This window comes from Ptychodera flava, chromosome 10 (assembly GCF_041260155.1).
Source record: "Ptychodera flava strain L36383 chromosome 10, AS_Pfla_20210202, whole genome shotgun sequence".
NCBI classification, from domain to species: Eukaryota; Metazoa; Hemichordata; class Enteropneusta; family Ptychoderidae; genus Ptychodera; species Ptychodera flava.
The window spans coordinates 8345674-8369507 of NC_091937.1; the positions used below are offsets into that span (position 1 = coordinate 8345674).

General features: G+C 37.1%; 3 protein-coding genes across 4 annotated transcripts; 2 read left to right on the forward strand and 1 right to left on the reverse strand.

The window, feature by feature from the left end:
- Positions 1-440: 440 nt before the first annotated feature.
- Positions 441-15052, forward strand: LOC139141907 (uncharacterized). Of its 2 annotated transcripts, XR_011554270.1 has the most exons (7): positions 441-657; positions 3164-3288; positions 4610-4679; positions 5376-5494; positions 10952-11140; positions 11702-11812; positions 12567-15052. XR_011554270.1 is itself a non-coding variant. In XM_070711665.1 (4 exons), the coding sequence occupies exons 2-4, from the start codon at positions 3173-3175 to the stop codon at positions 5490-5492; spliced, it is 303 nt and encodes a 100-aa protein (XP_070567766.1). In that variant the 5' UTR covers positions 451-657; positions 3164-3172; the 3' UTR covers positions 5493-5719. The 2 variants fall into 2 exon arrangements, 1 of the variants encoding a protein (XP_070567766.1); XM_070711665.1 differs by lacking the exons at positions 10952-11140; positions 11702-11812; positions 12567-15052 and having other exon boundaries at positions 451-657; positions 5376-5719.
- Positions 11075-12743, forward strand: LOC139142980 (uncharacterized). The gene is made up of 3 exons (XM_070713173.1): positions 11075-11140; positions 11702-11812; positions 12567-12743. The coding sequence occupies exons 1-3, from the start codon at positions 11075-11077 to the stop codon at positions 12741-12743; spliced, it is 354 nt and encodes a 117-aa protein (XP_070569274.1).
- A 5760-nt stretch (positions 15053-20812) lies between the features above and the next one.
- On the reverse strand, positions 20813-23482 carry LOC139142981 (uncharacterized). The gene is made up of 3 exons (XM_070713174.1): positions 23286-23482; positions 22238-22523; positions 20813-21438 (listed from the first exon to the last, which is right to left on the reverse strand). The coding sequence occupies exons 1-3, from the start codon at positions 23469-23471 to the stop codon at positions 20813-20815; spliced, it is 1098 nt and encodes a 365-aa protein (XP_070569275.1). The 5' UTR covers positions 23472-23482.
- Positions 23483-23834: the final 352 nt, after the last annotated feature.

The window sequence follows — 23834 nt, forward strand, 5'->3', positions numbered from 1 at the left end:
TATACTGTGGCACTATGAGTCGACAAGGTTACTGTTTGCTGATTCAGTCGTTAGGCTGCGTTCACACACACACAAAAGAACCGGTTGGGGCGGGGCTGGAGGAATTTAGAGGGGATTCGAAAATTTTCGGGGATGTAGAGGGGTGGACTTGAAAATTTTTTGGTTTCCTTTTATGTTTTACATTTTCCAATTCCAAGTTTTTGTAAGTAATTCAATGAAAAATGAATACCATTTTTATTTCTGCGTGCACATCCTTTACAAATTTGCGGGCTTGTGATAGTTTTTGGGGGGACTTGAAAATTTTTGATAATATAGAGGGGGGTGGCATTTGAAATTTTTTTAGGATTTTGAGGAGGGTCTAGAAAAAATAAGATTTCAATCACGATTCCTCCAGCGCCACCCCCCAATCGTTATTTGTGAACGCAGCCTTATGAGTCATTGACCCGTACCCGTGCCCTCTGCTCGATGCTCCAGCTCGGTGTGCACAACAACATTCAGCATGGACTCCGAAAAGATTCCCGTCATCGATTTCAGTTCATACTGTCGGATCTCTGGAGACTCATCTGAAGCTCTGCTTCGCCTAGTCGATGAAGTTCATCAGGCGTTGACAACTATAGGTTTTATGTACCTCAAAATCATGGGATTCCGTCAGATCACGTGAGCTGCTGACCGCAGGCATTTGCCAATTTTCTATTTTACGGCATAGGCCTGTAGTGCTGAGCTTTTTAAGTCGCCGTACACAGTCGCTTGCACAGGTCCCCGGAGTTGCCGTTGTACATGCATAGAGAGCAGGGGGCCCCCTCTCTCTATGCATGTACACCGGCAACTCTGGTAACCTGCTGTCGCTTGTGGTTCGATACACAGCGAAAACCTATGTACGCACGGCCTTCGCCGTGTTTTATGTTAGATATTATATAGGCTAGATGCGTACAGCGGCCTTCGCCGGGTTTTATGCGTACAGCGGCCTTTGTCGTGTATCGATCAAACTGTACACAAGCGACTCTGCTCAGAGCACCTGTGGGACTGATAAAACGTGGTTCCTGTCGATGCAGTACTTTGCAGCGTACACAAGCACTTACCAGTCACGCACGACAACCGGAGCATTAGGGGCGCTTTCAATTTAATCAGGGCGGGGAGGAAATAGGCCAGTCCACCATGTTAAACGTAACGTTACCCTGCCTATTCCCCCCTTCCAAACTTCGAACCACATTTTCAAATTTAAAAAACGTAACCCTCCCTCCCTCCCACCTTACTGAATATTTGAAAGTGTTTACGACCTTGATAGCAGTGCAAACTTTGCCATATAAAATATATCAGCCTTATAACTTATGAAGATAGGCATTCATTGTTTGATGGATGGTCTGTTTCTGTGTGAAACTTACAAATCCAACTCCCTTTGATCACAGTCCCTACGTCACATGCTTTACCATGATTTCCAAAAGTGCACACTTTACCTCGACTCATATCACTTGAGAAATACCTGTTATTGTCACAATTTGCAGATCAGACGCATTCTGAATCACTTTCACAGTTCAACATCTACCTACCTACCTACCTACCTACCTATCTACCTATCTATCTATCTATCTATCAATCAATCTATCTATCTATCTATCTATCTATCTATCTATCTATCTATCTATCTATCTATCTATCTATCTACCTACCTACCTACCTACCTACCTACCTACCTACCTATCTATCTATCTATCTATCTATCTATCTATCTATCTATCTATCTATCTATCTATCTATCTATATCTATCTATCTATCTATCTATCTATCTATCTATCTATCTATCTATCTATCTATCTATCTATCTATCTATCTATCTATCTATCTATCTATCTAATATCTATCTATCTATCTATCTATCTATCTATCTATCTATCTATCTATCTATCTATCTATCTATCTATCTATCTATCTATCTATCTATCTATCTATCTATCTATCTATCTATCTATCTACTATCTATCTATCTATCTATCTATCTATCTATCTATCTGTCTATATATCGTTATCTTTCTTATATTTTAACACTTTATGGTGCTATAAAAAGCACATTGTTAGTGTTTTCTCTGCATGTTCATTGAAAGTGGCACGTTGTGCCCTATCATCAAAATCAGGGGGCAGACTTGACATTTTAGGGGGCAGTGTTGATGTAGATTTAACCTTGAAGTTCCTAGGAAGCGCTTCCTAAATATCATTACCATCGTTGCCCAGTTCAGTTGCGTCGTCTATGTTGCATGCAACATCCGTACTATATCAACATTATGATGTTTGTCAGCTTGTGATGTGATAGGCTGCTTTCCATCTTCTCTGTCGATTTGTCATTTTTCACCCAAGCTTTCTCCGATTCAGAATTTGACGTATTTGTTCCCTTGGACACGATTTGGTCCGAATTTTGGGGTTTAAATCAATGTAAATATGAGCTGATCAAACTTTTGTGTTTCATTGCGATCGAGATCGATCGTCACTGCAGCGTGCCTGCACGAAGCTGGAAGTTTCCATTTTGATAGTATTTCAAGTTCTGCTTTAAAACTCTACCACTATCAAAACAGCATTGCACTAGCATCCATTGAGACTGACACAGCAACTACGTCGTTGGCTGTTCTTTTCGATGCGTACTCACTTCACGTCATGCACGTCACCAAAGCCGAGTGGCAGGCGATATTTTGTCTTTTCCGAAGGAACATTATGACTAGAAAAAACAGCAAACTCACAGGTCACTTACGTTGTACACTATGCGCATTGGTCACTCACATGGACGTCTTTGCGTGTTGTGTTTTGTGCGCAGTTTCCGCGCTGTCAGTGACTTTTTCAGGGCAGACAATGCACAGTCACCTGTGGTCTATTCGGCTCTGCCTCTATGTGCCCTATTAGAGGTGTGTAAATATGTCTTCTTCTCAGGCATATGTACACACGTCTATAGGGCGCATAGACGCAGAGCGAATAGACCACAGGTGACTGTGGACAGTGGCTCAAAATGCGCGATTTGCGCAATTGCGCAGTTGAGAGAAAACAAAGGGTACACCTTCAAGTGCTTTAAACATTTGTAGTAACAAATTAATTTTAAGCATGTCTCTAAACTTTGAGCATCAGCTTTACAATGCGTGTTGATATATATGCATGCTGAGTGTTGGCAATTCCCCTTTGCAGATTGAGAAGATGTTCAAAGTATCACGGAAGTTCTTCTCTCTGTCAAATGATATCAAAATGAAGTATGCTGCGAATGTGGCCCAGCGAGACAATGAACATGGCTTTGTTCAGACTGAAGGTGAAAGGTTAGAAACACTTTGTTGAAATCATTCCCGTGAAGTTAGATTTCTTTCTCAGGTCCAGTGCATTTTAAGAGTTCAAAAAGAGTTAGCTGTGGGAACGAAGCTATCTGTGACAGGGTAGCGTGCGTCTATACGGGTCATCAAAAGGTCAATCTCGCCACGGGAGGTTGATGTACTGTCACAAGTATGTGAACACCATGGAGTTTAGCATAGTATAGGCCTAAATGTATGAAGATATTTTCTATGTGATACTCAGGAAAAATTGATTCCGATTTCTCTATACTTGGGGTAGACGATCGTGTTGGATGCTGATACTCTTCCACCAAACACCCGATGTCCATGTCCCCGTCACGATCACTTGCCCCTTTTGACACTCGAAGACAATTTCGGTGAAATGAAAATAACATAAGGTAAAAGCGGCCGTCACTTTCGAGGGTTTAGTGCACCTTGCCATTTCCATTATTCCAAATGCAAATTATTATATATTTAGGGACCAAGCTATGTCAGTGGGGAGAGCACAAGAGGGGGTGTTCCCCCTCTCGCATCGAAAATTTTGAGAAATTGATGTGTGCAATGGTGCAATCTGAGGTGTTTCAATTTATTTCCCACACAAAATTTAGTACCCCCTTATTACTCTCCGCATTTTGAGCAAACCCCCTTGAAGTTTTCAACTTTTTGAGTGACCCCCTCACATTCCTCCGACCCCTAAATAATGGCGGCTCACTTATCCCCCCCCCCCCGCTTACCCGGTGCACCTTCTGAGATTTCATGATGCCGAAGGAAAACAAATATATGGCTTTAAATTCGCACATTTGAATATATTTAACCTCTAAATTTTAGGGGTGCCTAGAAATAAATATTTGATAAAAATTATGCATTGCTTGGTAGGCCTTTCAGAAAACTGATTCAGAATGAATGAATGAAAGTCAAGTTGCGAAACTTTTAGTAACTATGATAACGCTAAAGATTCTGTGTACCAAGTGACATGCTATTTAATGAAGAAGTTTTAGAGATATCGATGACAAAACAATCATAACACACAGAAACTCACTGTCAGACATATTACATACACTGAGACTAAAACACGCCAACCTGTGACATACATAACCCAATGCCTGAGGAGATTACAGCAACTTGTATTGCCTGACACAGAGCAAAGGCCATGCACCCTGCTATGTCTATTTCAATTTTATATACATTCATAAAAGTATGTAAATACGAATTTTTTATGATCATCTTTCTTTCTTTCTTTCTATATTTATGTTTTATATATTTGTTTATTAATTTTTCCACTTGTGCATTTATTGATTTATCATATTTTTAGGACTGACACCAGCGTTCCACATGGAGATCTTAAAGAATGTTTTAATTATGTTAACAGTGTCAAAGAGAAGGTAAGTGGCAGAGCTTTACTTGATTCTTGAAATGTCTTAATCAACATAATGAGCCTTTCACACCCCGTTTTCATGTATAATGATTCACCTATCGTCAGTGAAACAATGGGAATGGAACAATTCTTATAGTTAATGGGTTGAACCTTTAGGGCATACGGACTCAATCCTTAATTTCACCCCATGGTTGCATGGCCAAAACCCATGCATGAACTGTTGTCACTCAGATGATTTATACAGTCAGATCAAGTTCATGTAGACGAATTCCTTGTCTTTGACAATGTCTCCTTTCATGTAGAAATTTAATGGACAACAGTCCATCTGTTTATTTGTGATTCAATACAGTTTTAAAGAGAATCTAATAAAAACACGATTGGAACTAAATAGGGATAATTGGATGGTGAAGTAATGTCAATTTAATCTGCAAATGTTATCTCATCTGCTTTTCTTTTTATACTACACAATTGTTTTTATGAGTAATTTGCAATATTGCAATATTCAGCTATAGGGCACCTCACACTTTTGAGAAATTTGAAAAATAGGAAAATCCAATTATCCCAAATTAGTTCTAATCGTGTTTAAAGAGAAACTACACCACCCTTTAACTGCATTGTTTTGGCCCAATCTAAGGTGCACTGTTACAAAGCAAAGGGATATTGGGGCTAATGGAGTGATTTTTTTTCATTTTTCATCTTGAAGACGATGCCCGATGAAGAGCTACCAGAATTCAGAGAGATATTGCTTGACTTCTACAAACAATGTACAGAACTGAGTTTAAAGATCTTGGACATCATGGGACAAGGCCTTACAGTCTGAATGCTGGGGGTGTAATTTGAACAGCGCCCCCAAAAAATAGCCTCGTTTTCATTTCAAAACAAAGGTCGCAGTAGTACGCAGGGGTCACACAAGCATGGGTCGCCTAAACATGCCTATATTCACGCTATACCGCGGACCTGAGTGAATGTTATAGGTAATATGTGTTTTTTAGGAACTTGTTTCTGATATAAACAGTTTGTCATGTAAAAATAAACCTACCTTCAAAAGATTGTCGATGTGTATACTGAGTAGTTTCTGTTGCATAACACAATTTGGGTCTGTCTATGAAGGAGAAACGGGGCTAGTAAATGGTCTTCCGGGTCTTGAACACCGATCAAATTTCAGCAGTGTCTTTTTCAGTAACAATTGATTGTGTATACCAATTTTTAACTTCACAGAGCTATTTTACTGGAAATGGTACACTTTTCAATAGACCCTTGGCGAAACTTCGTCTAAAAATTTCACCTATGAATGCCGTTTTCTAGTACTTGTTACAGTGGGCATTATACATTCACCACAGATTAGATGGCCTCTACAAACGAGAATAATTTTATGTTAACTACAACTACAGTTCTTTAGTATATTTTTTTCTCAGAATTTTAGAATTTATAAATTGTTTTATGTATCTTGAAGTCTGTTTCTATATATAGGAAAATGAGAGCAACTTTACACATCGTTTTCTACCTTTGATAGTGATGCGGTATATTGATTCGATCAATGTGTTTAATGATATGGAGAAACATGGCGAGACACCGGTGAATCGATAGTGCTTTGACCCTGGTCATGTGATCTGGGTCCCCGGGAAAGAACCGGTTATATTTTGGAGCTATTTATCCCACATGTTAATTTGATAGTAGCGATTGTTCATCAACTAGAGATGCTAGTATGGATATGTTGTGGTCTGAACTTTGAGTGGTTTGTTGGTCAGACCGTTCGTGTTTATTTTATCCTCGTGCTTGATTTGTGCCTGAACGAGGATGTCTCTTAAGTTTTTATTCCTTTTGTATGCTATGATAGGTTTTTCTGGAAAACTTTGACCAGTGTTTGATCGGCTTCTATTATTTTCCAATTTTTTGTTAGACATTGTTTGATTTGCCTGGTTTTGATGAATGGACTGAAGGTCGTTGTGTAAACCAGTTTTGTTCTTATGTCATATTCCTCTTATCTTTATCGGTGAGGTATCGTCGATGGTTGGTGAGATTAACATCTTTCATTATACGAGATATATCTTTTTTTCTATAATCTTGTTGTTGAAGTTTGCGTGTGAGAAAGTTGACCTTTTCAATGAAGTCCATGTCGTTGTTGCATGTGCAAGCATATCGGAGAAGTTCACCTTTAATGAAGCCTTTGAAAGTGCCGCTCGGGTGACACGAATTTCTCAATAAATATTGGAACGTGTCGGTTGGTTTTGTGTTGGTTAAATTAAAAAGAAAATTAATAAGTTCTGAATTCAATATACTGCAAAGACAACAGCTTTATTATAAATAAACCTGAAGTTTGATCAATACTTAAGCCTCAGAGACTTGACTGCAACAAACTGAGACAAATCAGACACGAAAATTACGTCAAAAAAGTTAAAAGTGAACAACCATGAGGTCACATGCACAAGTTTTTCTATGGGAAGCCCCGGCTGGAAGCTTCGAAGCCATCCTCGGACTGTGATGACCCTGAAAAAAAAAGAGGAAAATAATTAAAAACAACTGTGACACGAATTTTACGTATTACAACCTAAAAGTGTCACTTGATGATAGTTTCCCCCAAAAAAGTAACATTTGACCTAAAAATACGCACATTTATTTTGGGGATTTATTTCACTATGAGCGTATGCGAGTACACAGTGTACGTGTAAACGTACAGTACACTAATGTTGATTTGGCGCCATATTGGATTTTAGCGGCAAAACACAGCGGCGAACTTTGCCGCCCAACATCAAATTCCTGGCATGAACAGACAAAATTCTGCGGTAAAAAGCTAATTTATAGTATAATTCCACGAACTATGCTTGATTTTGGGCCTTAATTTCATGCTACCGTAGTTGGTACAGCAACACAAGTCCGCGCTCGACATATAACATCGTACTATGAAAAATCGCTGAAATCGCAAAATTCACTTTAATTTTTCAAACAGAGCCCCGAAAAGTCACTTACCTTCTCAGAAAACCCAATTGAAGAGATGAAGTTGGTCTCCAATGATAATTATCGGCGAAAAAATGAGGATTTGGGAGCGACTGAAAAACTGTGTTAGCCAGCCAACGGTCACAGTGTAAGCTGAGTTGCTGAGTGCCGTTCGAAAGGAAAATGGCATTTGCATATGCAAATTGCACCCCTAGCGTTCAGACTGTTAATATGGATGTAAGTTTAAAATCATTAATCACTGTTAGATAATCGAAGACCAGTACTTTTATTCCGTGAGCCAACTCCCCAAATCATATTAAAATACATTTCAACTTAACTAGATAAGGGTTTATTGCTTTCCTAGGCCTCTGGCCCATATGCAAAAGAGATACATGACTAGTAGTGAAATAATAATTTCAGGTGATACGCAAGTAATTACATAGCACAAACATATTAAGCAGATATGACAACTGAAGATCTCAACTCCATGAATACATTTTTGCAAAGGTCAATGAGTGTTTTAATATATTTTATTATATTGTTATTGTTTGGTTCAACATATGTAAATCGCGGTAAAAACTTGGTTCTGAGGAGATTATACATTGGACAAATTAAGAGAAAGTGGTACTCAACTTCAATGTCACCTGTGTTACAAATCTTACATATACTGAGATGTGGGTCTATACTTTCACGTCTACCAACCTCGATTGCTAAATCAGAGGACGACAACGAAAACGTGCAATTTACAATTACAATTCAAGAAAAGGTACTTCTCAGGTTCCAGTAAGCTCTTGAAAACTCTATACGAGCGTATCCTTGGCTTTTCAGAGTTTTCTACAAGTTTTTCAGACCAATTTTGTTTGCAGATATCTGACACTCTGGTATATAGCAAGTTCTTGAAAAGTGGTTTTATCTCCGACTTCCTATGCACGCATATCCAAGACCATGTGAAAATAAAACATGTTTGACTGATGATGCCCACGTATGTCTCCCTAATAAATCAAGGTTATATAACATGAGATATGCCTGACGAGGCAGTCTGTCAGGAGACATATGCAGCAACTTTAACCAATAACTAATACAATGTTTGACTGTAGAAACGAAAATGCGAAGCCGTCCAGATTCTCCGAGCACTGCCTCGTTTGTCGTAGCCTTACTGACTGATAGTAAACGTCGACACTACTTTCTTTGAACTCTTTCAATTACATCATAACATTGCAGTCCCCATATCTCAGATCCGTAACATAAAATGGGCGTAATGAAAGAATCGAAAATCTTGGGAACTATGACTTGCACTGAGAAACTGGTTAAGGGATTTGTTAGCTTATCCTGCCAACGTTGAAACTGCTTTAGGCCAGATGTTACGAGATGTTAAAACCAGGCCTAAATATTTATAGTGAGAGACAACTTCAATTTTGGACACTGTACAAAATGCTTGATATGCTCTTAGCATATTTAGGTATATTGACGTATGGGTATATGGAACACAATATTAATTGCATACGCAACGTATATCTTCGTATATGGAACATTCCAATACATTGGTATGCATAGGGTATTTCTATGCAGATCATGAGTATATGTAATGCTGTTCTTTGCACACTAAGTGTACACTGTAGTTTTGCATTTTAATAGTATACGTACGTGTATACTTAACGTATTTGACACATGTACAGAATCAATATATGAGTGCATATTGTTGTATATCAAGCATTTTGCGCAGTGGGTATTGTTGAAAAGTCAATTTTCGTGAGCCATTAACGCGTTTGGTGCCCCCCGCCCCTTTGCGGAAAATGACAAGATTCAACTTAGCCAGACTGTATGTGTGTGTAATTACCAATGATATAGTTGATGCTAAATTTTTTAATCCATTTCATTTGTCAATAATAATATTACACCTTGTGTACAATGCTTTACTTTTGTAAGACCAATTCATGGTATTCAAAATACTCTAGGGAGACAGGGACAAAAATTTTCCAAAACAAAGACAATGAACATATCGTTTCACTGGTCATTTTGTGGGCTACCCCTAGAATCAAAAGTTTATGGAACAAGTCATCGTTGATGACACAGTCCCCAATTGTTAATGGGTACTTTGATCGCAAGTCCTCAGCGAAATACTTTGATACAGATGGCGCTCAATGGCCAAGAATTAGTTCCATGGTGATAGAAACATAAAGCCAATGTAGGTCACCATCCTACAGGTTATTAAATGAGTCAACTAGGAATTAATCGACAGGAAGTTGCAAAATATTGTTGCATACCGGTACTATCCTTACACAACAGATTATCACCGGTACCATATTTCATAAAGTTTGATGCAGTATTTACAACACTATGAGATCAACATCTGTATCAAGTTTCATAAAATTTGACGTCGTATTTGTGGATATATTTTCATCTCATATGCAATTACAAATTAATTAAAATGACACTGATAAATGTCTTTTCCAATGTTAAAGCAATGTGAGCTTAACATCTGTACAAAGTTTCATGACATTTGATGCAGTATTTCTTGACATATCAGCCTAATTACGAAACTTCAATAATTAACATGATACTGCTACATGAGGTGAAACAAATTGATGAGCAAATGTATGAAATTGGTCGATGTCCTTGTACCAAGTTTGAATAAAATCGGTTGAAACATGTCTGAGTTATGGCTCTGTACATGAAAAAATCGTAATAAAATGGCCGCCTAGCGGCGATATTGGATCGTATCACAAAGCAAATTGACGTGCATATGTATGACATAGGTCAATGTCCTTGTACCGAGTTTGAATAAAATCGGTTGAGATATACCTGAGTAATGGCTCTGTACATGAAAAAAATCGTTATAAAATGGCCGCCTGGTGGCCATATTGGATCATGTCACAAAATAAATCGACGTGCATATGAATGACATATGAAGTAGTCCTTGTACCAAGTTTGAATGAAATCGCTCCGGGCATCTCTGCGTGAACGAACGACGGACGGCGGACGGACATGACCAAACCTATAAGTCCCCCCGGACGGTGTCCGTGGGGACTAAAAAAGCCAATGGAATCCCAATGACATGCTAGTACACATAGCCATGCGTTCTGATTTTGTTTTCACTCACAAATGTCCTCACTGGTCCAGGAGCTGATTCCATACATCATCTTTAGCATTCTGCATGGAAATTTGATTTCCCCTGTGGTTTCAATTATTTACAATACTAATTTTCAGTAAGTATACAGAATCCTTTGATGGTTTGTGTTAGATAGTTGTTGGTAAACAGAATAATTAGGACAGTAAAAATTAGCAAGACCTTACGGATAGGTGACAGATTACTTCATAAAATTTATTCAAATTTCATATATCCAGGATCCGGGTTTATTTCTGAAAACACATACTGGTATGGATGGAGGTGATAATGGACACAACACTCAGAACTCTTTATTATCCATCGATTCCTGAAAACCTTGCCGTAAAAGAAGGACAGCAGAGATGTGGAATTCACACAGACTATGGCTCTCTTACACTTCTATTTCAAGATACACTGGAGGCCTTGAAGTAAGTTGACTGTTTTGTGGAATTGTGGACTTCTCATTTCATTGATAGGGGAGCTGCATGTATGGAGGTCATCTTGTTTTCAAAGTTGACATGGGTTCAAAACAAATTTTGCTGTGCAAAAGAAAGCTTAGCGTTGACAACTGGAACAGCCCAGGCACTAATTTATAATTATTAAGAGAAAAGTGTAAAACTTACGGAATGGAATTATACATTCATGATATGTATATTGTTCGCTTAGACATGAAATAAATCATATGATATGATTCCTATTGTGAATAAGCCCATTTATTAAATACACAAAGACAAGAAAATACCAGATATTAAAGCAAAATAGACAAATAGAGATAGTCTAATACGCATACTTCTCATTTAAATAGCAATTGTATTGACAGTTCTTTAACCCTTTTCACAAGTTTTACATTTGTTTGCATATTTTATGAATCAACATATAGTTATTGTGAATTCGTGATTTAAATAGCTGCGAACGTTGTTGCCGCTTTTTAAAGCGGTTTTATTTTCTATTACCTCACTGTATTTTTGTGTTTGTACACTGTTACCAAGGTGATGAACACGTCCGGAGAATGGGTTTCTGCCACACCCATTGAAGATACAGTACTGGTCAACATCGGTGACTTAATGCAAAGATGGACCAGTGATACACTGAAAGCTACGGTCAGTAAATCCTTGAAATTCACCATCTCCTATTTCACTTTCTGTTCACTGTACCTATCTTTCTATTGAAGTCTCATGATTATGATGAAAATGCCCGAGTCAGGAGGAGGTAGGTAGCATTATGACATGCAACAAATTTATCAAAGCATCAATTGATTGATCGAGTGATTGATTCCTCATGACAAAATGCAAGAACAGAGTGCATAATGTAAACTTTCCCCCAATGCATTTAGTGATTACTGCACTTTCTAACTTGCACTATTTCAACAAATATGCATCATAAATGATGTTGTACCGCATCACAGATGGAGGTTTTTTTTTATAGAATTCGGCAAAGCATATGCGTCATAGGTCACTGCTGACAGAGTTCCGAACAAACTTTGTCTTCGTTTAGTCTGCTTCTTTGTTACATCTCTTCTTGCTATGTGACTTGTATAGTTTCAGTAATAAAACATAACTAATTGGCTGTTTCTGTAAATTTTATTTAAAAGTTTCAACACATTGGAAATTCCGAAGAATTTTTTCAAGTTTTTCTGATTGAGTTTCTATTTAAGTGTGATGTCATTAGGAATTATTTGCACTTTTGGCAACGTCACCTGTATTATTGGCCCCTTTGGCAAGTTCATCTCTATTATCGGCCCCTGTGGCAAGTTCATCTTTATTACTGGCCCCTATTTAACTTCATCTGTATTTGGTAATGAATCTGATCTTTGATGTACCTGTCCTACTAATCTTGTTTGATTGCATTTTTCAGAAACATCGTGTTCTGATGCCAAAGACCAAAGAGACAAAACGCAAAGAGAGACAATCTGTAGGATTCTTTCTATTTCCCGACAGAGAAACTGTGGTGAAATGTACAGATAACAGCGACAAGTATCCACCAATCAAATCAGTGGATTACCTTAGGCAACTATTAGCTGCTATATACTAGACTGATGCAATCACAGTGATTTACCAAACAGATATGGCTCTCAACATTGGTAATAGTGACGCTGTACTACATTTGGTTGAAATTAAAGTCTTAGAAATCAGTCAAGTATTTGAGTGCAGGGTCACTCATAATTATCTCTTTGTTGTTCACTTTAATTTCAAAGATTACAAACATAAAAACCGATTAAAATGGATATGAAATTGAAACGCATGGAAGCGTCTTTTTCCGTAAGTTTCAAGATGTATATGACTAATTTCAGTCTCAATATACAAATTTACAAGGTATCAAGAAATCCACAAATCGCGTTATCAGACTGTCAACAACATGTTCACATTCAATGAAGCTGTCTGGTACAATAGGTGGTATCATTCTCATTTATAAAGTGAAGTTCATGTTGTCAGTCAAGAGTTTGCACTCTCAAACTCCTTGAACCTAGCTTGCTGTCCTTTGCTATGTGCTTTGAAGTTATCATTGTGATCATATACTTTAGAGCAATACAAGTAGAAGTCACCATATGTAATGTTCATGTTACAGCCAAACACCCAATATTTGCTGCAACAGATTTTTAGCTACTATAGACTATAATCTATAAAAGCTATTGGGATGGGTATCCCTCGGGCGTCCATCATCAGTCTGTATGCATGCATGTATGTATGTCAGTTTGTGAGGATGTCAATCTACTCAAATATCTTGAGAACCGCAGTACTTACAGATTTAATATTTCTTGTGTAGGTGCAAAATATGATTATGAGAAACTTTTTTGTTTTTGATAATGTTGAAAATATGCAAATTAGCTCAAAAAGGCATCTTTGGTAAAAAATCTTCTTCTTCATAACCGCTGGCCAGATAGCTTTGATATTTGGTATACAGTTCCCTAGGGATGACCCAACTTAGATTTGTTCACATTGTGATGAAATATGCAAATTTGTATTTTTAGAGAATTTTTTTGTCATTTTTGGTCAAAAAATTTATTTCATTAAAACCGCTTGTCTGATAGCTTTGATATTTGGTATACAGATTCATACGGATGATCAAAATATGATATATTCAAATTTTGATGAAAATTTTGTCTTTTTGGGGCAATGTTTGCCATTTATGGTCAAAAAAATTGTTTCTCAAAAAGTACTCGTCTGATTTGATATTTGGTATACAGGTTCCTACAGAGTGAACTTTATATGATATATTGAACTTATGACACCTTTATGATCTTCACAATTGCTGATCAGACAGCTTCGATATTTGGTATGCAGGTAGGTCCATAGGGGTGAACTATTTTAGATTTGTTCAAATTTTGGAAAATTTGCTATTTTTGGTCAAAAATTTTGTTACCACATGTTTCTCAGAAGTTCTTGTCTGATACCCTTGACATTTATTAATAATTCAAACAGTTCTTTTATCTGGCATATTCATAGCTTCTCTGAAATGCTTCTGCAATTAGCTTCAAATTTTTTAGGTACAACTTCAACCATCCAAACCGCAAAAAATATCTACAGCATGTTCTGAAATTTGCTTCAAATATTCATATGTGTGCTGTGTTCATCATTATCCCTTTATTTAAAAACCACTCACACTTTTTACATCGAATGTTTTTATTACTACACATTGCGATATCAGCCTCTTATAATTACTTTTACATCCACATGTATGATTGTATATTTTATGTTAGAGGCTGATGGCTAGGAAATTATGGACCTACAAGACAGTTCTCTCCTGGCTATTGTTTCTAGTCTGAGTACGTATTATCTAATATTATACTGTACGTCTTCAAGTCATAGTAGCTACAGGGACATTGGCCCTTTGTTTAATTTTCCTCTAATTTCAAAAATTACATTAGCAATTGTATTTGAAATGTTTGTCTTAATGATGCTCAGTTTATAAGATTCATATCAGCATTGTACTTTTATCGACATTTATCACACTGAAATCAGTGCAAATTAACAATTTCCAAATGTCATATGATACAAGCACAGCTAACAAATACATACTTCAAATTTATTCGTTTATTCATAAATATTATTTCAATGATACATTTCAGTCTTGAAAAAATTCAAAAAAATGTAAATGAAAGGTTCGTAGATCTGTATGTCATAATGCAAACCATTAAGGTTTCATTTTCACTATAAACTTGCCATGAACTTTAACCTTACATTTGTATATGTGAACTTTTCATTTTGACATTTCACCTTGACAATATTACATAAAGTTCCCTGTAAAATACAGACTTTCCTCTGAGTATTCTCATGTAGGTTTTCATATACTATGTAATTAAACAATGGCCGACAAAACTTTGTTTTTGTTGATTGGCAAACGAAAAAACAGTTATTTGGTGCAGGATTATATCGATGCCCACCATTTTTAAAGTAATCGAGGTGCAAGAGATTTTCTAAAAGCCCCTCTTGAAATCTTCTCATTAAGTTTCACCCTTTGCTTTTCAACATATCTTGCACAGGTGACGTGGACAGACGGATGGATCGCCGACAATATAGCTGTATAAGCTGTGCTCCCCGAAATGAAACAAATGTTGATGAGTGATGCATTGTGGGTATTGCACACATCAAGCTGACATCAACACAGCAACAGACAATAACACTGGTCTAATGTTGCATCTGGATAGAAATAGTAAAAGTTCCAAAATAACTTTGTAAAATCTGCAAATTTCACAAATGAGCCGAGCAAACAACTCTGCGGTGTTTTTTTTTGCATTGATGCAGCAACCAAATGTATGTATTTGCACCATTCTGCCATCATACAACAATTTATCGGTATTTTACCTGTGATTTCATGGATCATAACAGTAGCATTGGTGCCATACACTCATAACTAATAGTACAAGCAATAATTATCACGCTTAGTTAAAGAAGTTTATTCGATAAACGAAGAGTACGACGTAGTGTATATCGATCAACGACCTCATAATCTGAACAATTGCCACTCATTTCTTTTAAACTTAATCCTTTCAGGTAACCAGTGAAGTTAAAAATAACAGGTGAAATATGCTCAAATTTCTTCTTTTCGGTATTAGGCGTGCAGCGGTATGTTTGACAGACTCGGATTTTTTTCACACTGGTAATTTGTTACTATTACAGGAATAATTGATACTGATGCTTTTACTACTCCTAGTTCACTTACTTAGTATGGTTCTTTTCCAAGCGATACCATACAGCTACTATTGGTACTATTAACACTAAAAGTAGTTTTCTTCCCTAAAAAGGGCACTACACTACGTCTCAGTGCTTTGAACAAAATTTAAACCTCGTGCAGATCAAAAATAGGCGGTTATAACAATCTCTAAAAAGAAATTTTGGAATGGCGTTCAAAGAGAAACAGTCGTCTGAACTGCGCCTGTGCGAGTTTCTTGTTTACAAACAATGTATTTCGTGCACGATATCTAGATGCACCTCATCATTACAGCTGCACCATTCAAATTATACTATGTAGATTATGACAGACACGATTTAACTTTCATCAATCACCATCGTACCTTGGATACGGTGTTTACATTGGTAGTATGGGTCCCATACGACCTTTGCGTTCATTTCCGACGACGACTATCCCTTTTAAGGACGCAATTGAACAATCTCGTACTGTAATATCAAAAGGGAGTTCATACCACAACATTGAGGCAACAAATGAAAAAGCACGAAAGCAATAATTATCACGCTTAGTTAAAGAAGTTTATTCGATGAACGAAGAGTACGACGTAGTGTATATCGATCAACGACCTCATATAATCTGAACAATTGCCACTCATTTCTTTTAAACTTAATCCTTTCAGGTAACCAGTGAAGTTTAAAAATAACACGTGAAATATGCTCAAATTTCTTCGTGTCGGTAATTAGGCGTGCAGCGGTATTTTGGACAGACTCGGATTTTTTTCTCACTGGTAATTTTGGATTCCATAAAGGAGGTTGTTGCAATAATCCAGCCTTGATGTTACAAAAACATGTACTAATTTCTCTGTAGTTTTTGCATCAATATGGTGACGAATTTTTCCGATTTTATGCAAAGCGAAAAATGCTGATAACACGATTGGAACTAATTTGGGATAATTGGATGGTGAATAATGTCTATTTAACGTACAAATGTAATCTCATCTGCTTTTCTTTTTATACTATACACTTGTTTCTATGAGTAATTTGTAATATTGCAACATTCAGCTATAGGGAACCTAACACTTTTGGGAAATTTGAAAAATAATCGCTATCATACCAATCCATAATCCAATAACACTAGGTCAAAATTTGTAAGACAATAGTTGTAAACATAGATCACAAACAGCACAGAACAGACAGTAAATAGACGGTACACAAACAAAGTCAAATTCATGAAAGAAAGATATATGGACTTCTGGCCAAAAGACCAAGAAGTGATGTCAGGTGTTTCGAAAATAGTAAGCGCATCCTGCCCCACATGTGGCACCCGCCATATATCAATCTGTAAGTCAGATAGGTAGTGGTCACTAACTAAGGCCCAATGTCACCGATGCCATCAGTGATCATTTGTCGAAGAGAGATATTGTATTTATCTACCAGCTTGCGATACCTGCCAAAAAAGCGTTTGAATGTAGAGACAAGTCTTGCTCTGGTGTAACCTTGATTTAACAGTTTGTAAGAGAGATGGCCATGTCTCTCTACAAAATCACCGTATGAACTGCATGCTCTTGCATATCGAATAAGCTGGGAAATGTATACCCCATAAGCAGGTGAGAGTGGAATATTACTGATGAGGTGTGGAAAATTGATTATACTAAAGTTGAAATCATCTCTCTTGTCATATAGCCTAGTAGAAAGGTGACCATTAGAGTCGAATTCAAGTAAAATGTCCAGATATGAAGCAGAAGAGGCCGTTTCTGTAGTTTCTTTAATCTCCAATTCTGGAGGATAAATCATAGCGAGATATTTACTGAATTCAGATTCAATGAAATAACATCGTCTATGTATCTAAATGTAAGGTTAAAGTACGAGCTACAGAGACCTTTTTCTGCTTGATAAGGTTCTGGATAAATTCTGCCTCGTATGAGAACAGAAATAAGTCGCAAGTAAGGGAGCACAGTTAGTGCCCATGGGAATTCCTATACACTGTTGGAAAATGTGTCCTCTAATTCAACAAATATGTTGTCAATGAGGAAATCAAGCATACTGATAATGTCTTTCTCGGTATAAAACACTTTAGCGTTAGTAATATTTTTAACAAAATATGTAGAATTATACCCAATACCACATATTTGTAACGGCGTGAACCGTTTTTGTAGAAAAATGCTTGGTTGATGATGTTTTTCAAGCGTTCTTTCAATTTAGCATGTGGTATTATGGTATACAATGTGGAAAAATCGAAAGTTTTAATTGATGTTATTCTTGAAACAGATCTTGATTTCAATTTTCCAAGAGTTCCTTCGAATTTTTTAATATCCACATTTGATTTACACCACTCCGAGAAAAGACAACATCACAGTATGCTTGAAGTCCCCGTTTAACAGTACAAAGAACAGCAGTCAGTAACTTCGATAACTCTGTTGTTGAACATTTTGAAGATCCTGCGATAAACCTAGCTTTGTAAGGTGTTTTGTGGAGCTTTGGTATCCAGTATAAGCTAGGCAACTTATTATGGTCATCCTTTGTTGTAATATTAAAATTATCCATGAATGACTTATGGTTTGCCAAAATTTCAGATTTGTTGAACATTGATTGTCTGTAAGTGGAGTTGGTGGAGGTCTTAGTTACACCAAGTTCGTCTATAAGACATTCAAAATAATACTTCTTACAGACAAATACAATGTTATTGGCAGCTTTATCAGCAGGGACGACAACATATTTGTCATGGATATCATTATAACACTTAACAGCATCAGGATCTTTAAATACAGAATAGGGTCTTCTGCAAACATGTGATCTTAGTCGACCAATACGGCCACGCACTATTTTCCTCACAGATTTGACCCATTCTGACAGTGTGTCCAGCTCTACATTCTCCCTTTTAGCCCATTTCCTGGCATATTCTTCAACAGAGTCCATAATGATCTTAAAATTATGGCTCCAGTTGATCCTGCGAGGTTCTCTGAACTTGGGTCCCTAAGATAATATCTTACAAAGGTGGTGATGTTCAACCAAGTTCAGATCACCAGTGAGAGCTTAGAGATGTCCTTAGTTGGCCATTCTTGAATATATAGTGTTGATGACTTATATTTAAAAAGTAGAGCAAAAACGAAGGAAAAATTTCGTCCCTTAGTCTCAGTATTCATACAGAGTCCTCAATTTCTTGTCCTAACACAGTTCTCATGGTATTGATATTTACAAGGTGTTCGTCCTTGTGTCTCCTTTTCAAGTTTTATTAAGTTTATATTTTTTTAAAGAAACAGCTGATGTTCACCTTTCATGTTACTTGTACGAATGAAACATAGTCCACTATTTCTCTTTAAAATCGCCTTCGCTAATACGTGCTTTAAATCCAAGTTTATGCAAGTGTTAGATATTAAAACTATTTCGTGTTTTTTTCCCTGTAGAAGAATCTCAGTCAATCCATGGAAAGAAAGTTAAATACCCAGTATTTTTCTACTACTCGTCCTTTCGTATGAAGCGCAATTTTCTTGACAACTTAAGGGATTAAGTTCGAAATAGGCACAGTTGTCCGAAGTAACAACAGTGAGCTACAGATATCATGTTGATGTCGATAAGACCAACCTTCAGATCATGATCAGGAACTTGATATGCAGCACTTAAGATATTGGAAACGATCATTGACAGTTATTTGCCTTTAAAATTACTTAGCCTTGTAATTATCATCCTTTTCAATTGATGCATGCATGCATGCATACATACATACATACATACATACATACATACATACATACATACATACATACATACATACATACATACATACATACATACATACATACATACATACATACATACATACTGGCAATGTTAGAAAGGATATGTTCTGTAAAGACGAATAATGAAATATATCATTACGTATTCTGCAGGTATTCTTTTTAGGGATTTTAACATTTAGCAAAATTGTAGTATAAGTGTGACGTGCGCTTCAAAAATCCAAAAGATGTTGGCCCATTACATATGACCTCAGTTTTAACTCATTTGTTCATATATGTGGGTTATATCGTAGCGATGTGTGTGTGTGTGTGTGTGTGTGTGTGTGTGTGTGTGTGTGTGGCTGTCTATCTGTCTTTCTGTCTTTTTACTCGATAACTCAAGAACGCCTCAACGGATATAATGATGTGCAAACATATGTAAACGGTACGTCTTGGGGCAAGCATTTGTATAATACAAAGTGTTGTCACGTCGTTTCTTTTTCACGTTCATTGCCTTGTTGCACAGGGAGAGATTATACAACTGAACACGCATTAATCCTTAGCACTTAGCACCTTATCAATTGATTGATCTATCGACCATACATGAGATGAAAAATCACACTCTTGATAAAAATCACCGAAATGTTGTAGATCATTGACAAGCAGTTTGCAATAGGCACTCAGGAAATGTCTTCAACAGATGTCAAGTCAATATCATCAATTCGACGTTGACTATATCTTTTACCGCGCCCTGAGGCTACTTTCTGCATGATTATAAATACAGCAATGGTAACTCCAGAGATTGCGACCATCATATATGCAAAAGTGTCGTAGCCATGAACTGTGAAAAGCTTTCCAAGGATCACGGGCACAGACGTTGAAGTTACTACGCACCCTACAAGAGTGAAGGAAGTGATCTTGCCCGTGAGCTTGATATATTGCTCAGCCCACGTGATCCCACAACCAAATAGAGGAGCCGAGAAGATTCCATGGAAACAAGTCACTACCCAGAGTACCTCGGGCATCGTTCTTCCAAACGCGGCAAGTAGAGCTGTTGTGAAGGCTAATCCAACCAAGTCTATGATAATCATCGTCTTTGGAGATAGAAACTTAGCTTCGAAGATGCTGATTCCTCGTGATGCAGCGAAGCAACCCCAAAACAGTGACGTCAGATAGCTCGCCGTCTTTGTGGTAAAACCAAGGTTTGTGTTGATGGCATAGTTGTACACAAACGTACCGTACATTGAATACGATGAGATTGCTAGAGCTGAGAAGGCACACAAAAGTATAATAAGAACGGCCATGGAAAGCCTAGTTTTGTTTCGGTATCTTCATCATCTTTTTGATCGGTATTCGCACGTTTTGTAATTTTTACAGCACGATTAACTTTACAAAATAATGTGAAGTAGATTAGCGATAGAATTACCATATAACACGATAATATTGTGTAAGGAATCCATATTTTTGATTCACGAAGTTGTCTGCTGTCATTTAAATGCTCGCCATCATTGGAGTCTTGATGGGTCACATTATAAAGAGGACTGTTTAATTTGTAAGCGCAAGCGGGTTCCAACCCACAAACTTTGTTTTGAAATATGTCGTTTTCTTTCATTCTACCATATTGGTCGACGTCTTCCTTATGAGAAACGTTTTCGATGTTTTGGCGGTTTTGCAAAATCGACGACAAGTTGCTGCCTTGCAGTGATGGGTTCACTGATGACATAAGTGCAGAAGTGACGTTTGATCCATTGTTGTTGTCCATCTCAATCAGGAATGGTGAGGCAAGCAAAGGACTCAGAGTAGCGCCAAGGGCAAATGAAAACTGGAGAGCTTGCACGTAGATATGACAGTCTCTTCGCCATATTTTCACGCAAATACTGTATGTTCCTGGAAAAGAAGAAACAGAAGTATTTACTTGATCTTGAAAATGTGAATTCCTGTTTCTACAGATTTCGAAGATGATTTCGTATCTCGAAAGGTTGGCTATAATATGGCGAAAGACCGCTAATTCACTTCCGAGTTTGTTACCCAAAGTGTGGATGAAAAAAGTGCGAACATAATTGTCTGCGTGAATCAAAATGCGGACTCTTGTGAAAGATGGCTGTAAGCATTATCTTGTAATATGAGGGAGTTATAAGCCCACTGAAAGCAAATCATAGCAATGAGCATAGATTTCTGCAAAAAACATTACTGGGCGTTAATCTAGAGTCGGGATTTAGCCAAGCAATTTTGACTGCTATGTATTCCCTAGCTAGGTGACTTGGTGCCACACGTTGTGAGTTTGAATCCAATCGAACATCTACTAAATTGAATTACTAATCGAAATTTCCATCGGTTGCCCACACAAAAAATTCATCAGTCTGAGTATTCAAGCTCACATTAACCTATCACCATTAAAGCGGATTTGTGTCTGTATATAATTTAAACTTGCACAATTGAGGTCAACGCTACTGAGGTTGCATATGGGAAATTAATTAGTGGTCTACTACCATATCTGTTCGTTACGCATGCTATAATAGACACGGTCATACAATCACAAATAATTACGAATACTATTTTTGACCAACAAACACCCAGGCAGTAATAGTGTCCAACACTGGGCAATAGTTTTTGACCTTGTTACTAGCCGTTTACGCTTTTCTTTCTTGATAAAGAATTCTATCTCATTTTTAATATGCCAACTCACCCGTCTCGAGGAATCCGTCAGCTATTCCAGCAAGTACACCGATCGTCAGAAGTAGTGGTAGAGACTGACACAAACTCAGTGCTGCTACGGCTACACTGAAGGCGAATAGTGAGAGCGCCATCACTAGGTCATTGTTAAAGGTGTCGTAGCAGACACCACTTGTCAACGACCCAACAGCAAATCCGACATTCGTAAACACAAAGATTATAACAATGCTGTCGATATGGACTCCTGTGTTCCACTGAAAGTCTGCAATACTGGGTCCTAGAATTGCTTCATACATGCCCTGAAATGACGCAAAAAGCATTGTCAATCGATACCTCAAAGCGACTATATTCACTTCGGCTATTATAAATTGAGTACGTACGCGCACATATGGTGGTTTATGTGTTTTTTCAAGTTGGTAAAAGCGATGAAGTTTTCTGTCGTCTGCTACTACCAAAGTCGAATTGCCAATCGAGCCGTAAACGGCCGACAGAATATATCAAAATATATATAGTATATATATATATATATCTATATTATATATATATATCTATATATATACGAGATTTATTCATTCAATAACGTGGGCATAGGTATATGATAAAGAGGTTATCCCTCGATATCACCTCTTGGTAGGGTCGTATTGCTGCTCGTGCGGTTGTGGGCCGCATCACACTCGTCTTCGACTCGTATGATGCGGCCCACAACCGCACTCGCAGCAATACGACCCCACCAAGAGGTGGGGTCGTATTGCTGCGAGTATATATATATAATATATATATATATATATATATATATATATATATATATATATATATATATATATATATATATATATATATATATATATATATATATATATATATATATATATATACATACATACATACATATATATATAATATATCATACATACATATATATATATATATATATATAATATATATATATATATATATATATATATATATATAATATATATATTGTGTGTGTTCGTGTGTGTGAGTATGCGTGCGTGTATTTGTCTGTGCGTCAAGAGCAGGTAAACATGAAGTACACTTACCAAACCCATAGACGCCATGAACAATGGCAGCGTTCTAAGTAGACGATGCGACTGTTTATGATCGCTATACGTGTCATCAATCGTATCTTCTCGCTTTACTTCCACGGAATTGGTAAGTAGGTCTGTCTGAGCATGCCTATCGATCTCTTCCTGGTTGTCAACTTTGACCTCTTCTTTTACATCCATCTCTACAGTAATTAACTCAAGACATGGTTCATGTAATTACAATGGTCCTACCTTGTTAGAGTTCGATATATCTTCAATCAATAAAAATAATGATGACGTATCTAGGATGTACAAGTGCGTTCGTTAACAAGAAAATCTCTCATCATCTGAAACAATAGTATAGCCGGAAATTTACATGAAACAAGTGACAATTTGATGTGAAGGAAATAAAGCTAACTTACAAAGGGTTCGGTTCAGTGTGCAAACATAACATTTAGATGTTGCAATCGTAAGTATAGGTTATCGCACGAGTAACGGTGCGTTTACGCTTGTTATCACAACACTTTTGGTCATCAGTTTGTAAAAGTCACGAGGCCGCAGGCA